A 6,000-nucleotide genomic window follows, 5' to 3' on the forward strand; every position below is an offset into this window, starting at 1 on the left:
CTTAAGCCTCCCTGGTAAGGTCTATTCGGGGGTTCTGGAGAGGAGGGTCCGTCGGATAGTCGAACCTGAGTTTCAGGAAGAGCAGTGTGGTTTTCGTCCTGGCCGTGGAACACTGGACCAGCTCTATACCCTCAGCAGAGTCCTTAAGGGTGCATGGGAGTTCGCCCAACCAGTCTACATGTGTTTTGTGGACTTGGAGAAGGCGTTCCACCGTGTCCCTTGGGGAATCTTGTGGGGGGTGCTCCGGGAGTATGGGGTACCAGGCCCTTTGATACGGGCTGTTAGGTCCCTATATGACCGGTGTCAGAGCTTGGTCCGCATTGCCGGCAGTAAGTCGGACTCGTTTCCGGTGAGAGTTGGACTCCACCAAGGTTGCCCTTTGTCACCGATTCTGTTCATAACGTTTATTGAGGCAGAAATGCACACCGTAGAGTAAAAAGAGGAGATGAGGAAATGTCAAAAAAGCAAACGCTTGTATAAAGAAAAGGCAAAACAAAACACAAAAATTACTTAACGAAAACGCATGTGTAAGGAAAGGCAAAAACAAAATATATGTATCTCTGCTTTTATTTTTGAATATGTCAGTTTCGGTCCTCCATAGACATGGTGTGACACATGTATTGTTTACTTGATTGTTTTGTTTTGTTTTTTACTGTACCTGACCTTCAAAAGAGCTAAAACAGGAACTTAGCGGCTCCATAGACAAACTATAGAGACCACAGGCCATGTATTATTTGTTTTTTGTTTGGATTTAGGCAATAAATGCCTTCCTATATGACCACAGATGAACTGTTCCTGTTATATATTTTGAAAGAAAACTACAGAACACAGAAGTAATGTAAGAAAGAATGTGGAGATGATCAAATCAAATTCTATATAATAGCTAAAGACTAAATGAAGGGGAAAAAAATGGGAGTGGGAGTCATTTTACCAGGAGTGGGACAGGACAGGATTTTATTTATTTTTTTACTCTGGCCTGGGATTGGGATGGGACAAGATTTATTTTTTATTTTTTCCTGTGGGAGTGGGATTGGACAGGAGTGAAAATCCACTCCTGTGTCACCCTCTAATGAGGAGTGGGACAAAATTCCTGTTGACCAGTTCAGAAGGCTTAGAGAGTTACAGAAATCACTTGATTGTAATGATTGTCACTACAGGTTGTGCAACAAAATATTAAGTTAAATGTACCATCATTTTAGTCAGGACCAGTTTTATTAGTTTGTTTTTTAAAATAATTCTGTTGAACCAAAATTCCCAAGCATTACTGATTTTCATCAATTGATTTTTAGTCTTTTCTTTCTTTCTTTCTTTTTATTATGTTTGTCAGTTTCAAGTTCTTTCAATGGCCTTTCATGGTTTCTCTTTCTTTACCAAAGGGTACAAACAAATTGATTGCACTTAATTTCTGTTTTTTTTTACTGACCACCTTCTGGATGGAGATGGCTAACAGGACAGATGAACCATATGGGCTGTTTCTATGTATGCTAATAAATCCATCTGAACTTGTTTTTCCATTTCTGTCAATATGCTGAAAGAAGGAACATAATTTGACAACCTTTCTTTTTCCGAAGCCTTGTCTTTAACTTCACAGTACAGTAGGATGGTTTGTGTTGGCTGTCATCTGCATGTTAAGATAAACGTGTTGGTGATTTATTAAAACATATCCAAGTTCCTCAGTTATGTGTTCTTCTGTCTTTAGTCTCCACCCAGAGAAGGAAGCCAGGGTGAGCTGACACCAGCCAACAGCCAGACCAGGATGAGTACCAATATGTGAGGAGGAGGAGGATCGCTTTTCATCAGCCACCATTACTCTCATTCTTTTTCACTTAAAACCTGAACCCCAAGTTTCTGAAACCATCTGTTGAGCTGTTTATGTTGGGAAGAAAAACTTGTTAGTCATTTATAAAGATCAGTGTGTTTAAATAAAACTGAGCACTTGAGTTGTAAAATAAAAAAAACACTTTAATTCTGGATAGACCTCATTATCAGAAACGTTTTAAAATAAACAATAAACACCTTCCAAAAATACAATTTGTGATTTTTGTTGTATTATTTACTGCCATGAAAGGCAGGCAATTATGTATTCACCTACATGTGTGTCTGTTAGCAAAATATCAAATGGAGCACTGGACAAATTTTAATGAAACTGACATGAAGAATTTGACAGATGGACATTCAGTGATTACTTTCTAGTGCTGTAAACAAAAATAGCAATAAAATATTTGTAGTATTTTTAAGTCAATTTTCTTGGCTTTTAACGTTTTATGAAGTGTTGATTAGATCTTATCCCATTTTACTTTTCTCTTGTATAGACTGTATAGTTTTATCTGATCTGTCTCTTACTGTCTTGTCTGAGTCGTGTTTTATTGTTGACTCTCTACAGCACTTTGGTCCCCTGTGGTGTTTTAAATTGCTTTACAAATAAAGGCAGATTGGATTGGAATAATTAAAAAAAAAAATGAAAAGATAAAAACAAAGTTAAATCATTCAATAAAAACATGAAAATAGTATTGGTAATGCATTAGCTAACACAAAATGGATATAACACAGATGTTGAGCTAAAATTTGATGGAGTAGCTGGGAGTCATTCACAATGCACTGAATGTGACATCTTACATCATCACATTAGATTGCCCATAAAGTTATTTTCAAGGTTTGATTAAAACAGCGACAGTTGTCATTTTTCAACATAAGATGAGCTTTGTCTAAAACTAGTATGAAGGGTGGCGGGCGATATGCATTCATTCAAGGAATGCTAGGTCTTTAATTGACTGTTTTGTGCTAATTTCTAAGTCCATTAAATCAAGTACTTGGGCCCCCAAAATGGCAACTCATTTGACGTAAAAATAATTTCTTTTTAAAAAGGTCCTCCACACCACCTCAAAAATTAAGCATTCTGTTGTCACCAACAAATATTGTCAATAAAACCCCTCCTGTTCGATTCTCTTCAATTGATTTACATTTGAAAATCTTTGTTACTCACTAGGAGAGCATCCCTTTAGTTAGAAAGAAAGGATGTGTTAAATGTAGGTGTCAGAGGAAGTCCAGGCACTTTGTTTAAAAAATATTGGGGGGGGGGGTATTAAATTTCAATATTACTTTGATTTTAATGAGTTTCTGATCTGATATAATTAATATATACTCAGCACAAACACGTGCTCTCATCATCTCCCCAACTAGAACATTTCCAGGCCTGAAGGTGAACCCTACAACCTTCTTGCTGTGAGGCGACAGCTCTAATCACTGCTCTACTGCACCACCCTTAAATGGAAACTTAATGAAAAGCAAATTAACAAAGATGTTTAAATCTCCCAAATCTACAGCAAAATGCAAAATCATTTTGATAAATAAATTCTCCACGTCCCCTCTTAGCTTTAACTCTTGGTACAACACAATTAGCAGTTCCTCTATTTAGCTGTTTCGTTCAAGTCCTCCCAGACAGCATGGAAGGAGAGGAACCCCCAGCATCGCTAAAAGAGAAACTAATTAATTATCTTAAATCATAACAAACCATAAATAATGAAGTGTTGAAAATGCAAGTGAACTAAATGTGCACACTTACAAATAAAACTAATGCATTTAAACACTCAGTAAACTTAACTATGAAATCATGTAATATTGTGCAAATACAAAAAGTGTTAAATGTACAAAACTAAGTCATGTGAAGGGACATGAGGGTTACCAACATTTACGGTGTGTGGCCATCACAGGTCTAAAATCACACTCCTCATTTAAACCTTTTGAGGACAAAGCATTCAGTGTTAAAGACCTGGGAAAAGTTTCAGATGTAGAGGATACAAAGACACTTTGACTACGGAAGGCCTCAGACAGATTTATTGAAGTTTCTCAAACTGAACGTCTCATCTGTCAGATCAGATCTTCCTCCTGTGACACAGTCATATTTCATTAGCACTATCCCTTCTGGTAATTATTTAATTGATGTTTTCATCAATATTATTTTACATATAAAACTCACACTTTCAATCATCTTTTTATAAGAAAAAGATACAATAATAAAGGTATCATGTCTTGCTCTGCCTCTAAAGCTTGAAGTGTCCCTGTTTCCTGATGATATACGTTGGTCAAAATACTCAATCACTACAGATTTGAAATACTGAACATTGCAGTGCTATTAGAAATAATGTTACATCTAGTCCAGTGGCATCTCCTTGTTAAAATGATCCAACCTCTTTACTCCTTAAATGTGAACTCTTTTGGATACATACACTTTATCCCCATAATAAGTAGTTTGATATTTGACTCTTCTTTTGACTGTTTGTCTATGTAATGTCTCTTATGCTTTATAAATAGATTTGATCTCTCAATACCTTTTTTCCAGCTTTTCCAGGGATTGTAATGTTTCTTATTCTTCTCATCTTACCTCTTTAAATTATCATCTGATCTTTACTCTTTAACCCATGTCTGACAAATTTTTGATTATGCGACACATTATATTATGTCTTGCATACTTTTGTATTCATTTAATATTTGATGATGATGGTATATAATTATACAACCCTTGGCAAAAATTATGGAAATACCACTCTTCAATGTCGTCCTTTCAATTGTTTAGAGCTTTAAAGTTTGTTACTCTGATGATAGGGCAATGGCCCAAATTGTCATGACAGAATAAACAGTGCATTGGGAGTTCTGTTCATGTTTGGATCTTCTCATCGTTCTTTAACCTATAGTCTATAGTCTATTTTTGAGCGAGCGTTGACTTCATTGGACTTTTGTATGTGTGCGTTTTACTGTTATTTTACCATGGTGACAGACTCAGAGTTTCAGTTAGTTTCAATTACAGATGTGGATAAACTTGTTCATATAGTTTTAAGAATGTATAAAAACTTACTAAAATAACTTCAAAATGATGGCAGTAAGAAAAAAATACTGAAAATTAGGAAATGAAAATCAGTCACTGCTTCTGAATTTTGGTTCATTGAATTATTTAGAAAAAAACAAACTAATAAAACTGGCAAAAAACATGGTACCCCTAACTTAATATTTTATTGTTCAACCTTTCAAGACAATCACTCTAATTAAGTGATTTCTGCCCCTCTCCACAGGTATTTTGTCCCACTCCTGAACACACTGCTCCATCTGTCTCAGGTTTGAAGGATTGCTTCTCCAGATGTTTCAGCTCCTTCCACAGATGTTCAACAGGATTTAGATTAGGGCTCAGACAGCTACTTCAGAATGGTCCAGTGTTTGGTTCTGAGCCATTCTTGGTGTTTGTAGCTGTGTTTTGGGTCATTATCCTGTTGGAGGACCCATGAGCTGCAGCTGAGACCAAGCTTTCTAACTCTGAGCAGAACGTTCAGCTCCAGAAAGCTTTGATAGTTTTGAGATTTCATTGGACCCTGAACAGATTCAGGACCCCTGTGTCAGACGCAGCAAAGCAGCCCCAGAACAGAACTGAGCCTCCTCCCTGTTTCACTAAAGGTACAGGGTTCTTTTCTTTGAATTTCATTGTTGGCTCTGTGATTATAGAGCTGATGGGACTTTTTGCCAAAAAGCTTTAGTTTTGTCTCATCTGTCTAAAGGATATTCTCCCAGAAGCTTTGAGGCTTCTCAAGATTCATTTTGGTAAATTCCAGTTTTACTTTTTCAAAATTTGGTGTCCTCCTCATTAATCTTTCATTAAATCCACTTTGGCTCAAATAGATGGATAGTGCCATCTGACACAGATTAATCTTAACCTTGGAGTTCAACTCTAATCTCTTTGGTTTTCTTTCATATTATCAATTTCTTCAAAGAGGAAAGAACCATTTCCAATCTGTCAATTTTCCTCTTGTGATAACATCCAGGCAGGTTGTCTTCAGCCCTTTGCACCTTAAACTTATGAATAATCTGTGCAACTGTATTCACAGGAACATCAAGCTGCTTGGAGATGGTCTTTACCTTCAACATGCTGCTCAGTCAGTGAGATTAGTCTCTCAGGAGTTTAGAAAGAAACCATCTGGAACATCCTTTTGTTGTCAAAAGTTTATAGAAGCAGCA

General features: G+C 36.5%; 1 protein-coding gene across 1 annotated transcript in view; it reads left to right on the plus strand.

The window, feature by feature from the left end:
• gps1 (G protein pathway suppressor 1) overlaps nucleotides 1-2,031 on the plus strand; it is a 19,047-nt gene extending 17,016 nt beyond the window's left edge. The window contains exon 14 of the mRNA XM_017432198.3: nucleotides 1,700-2,031. Coding sequence (XP_017287687.1) covers nucleotides 1,700-1,774 — 75 coding nt within the window. The 3' untranslated portion in view covers nucleotides 1,775-2,031. The remainder of the gene's footprint in view (nucleotides 1-1,699) is intronic.
• Nucleotides 2,032-6,000: the final 3,969 nt, after the last annotated feature.

The sequence above is a fragment of the Kryptolebias marmoratus genome, linkage group LG12 (genome assembly GCF_001649575.2).
Source record: "Kryptolebias marmoratus isolate JLee-2015 linkage group LG12, ASM164957v2, whole genome shotgun sequence".
Classification (NCBI taxonomy): domain Eukaryota; kingdom Metazoa; phylum Chordata; class Actinopteri; order Cyprinodontiformes; family Rivulidae; genus Kryptolebias; species Kryptolebias marmoratus.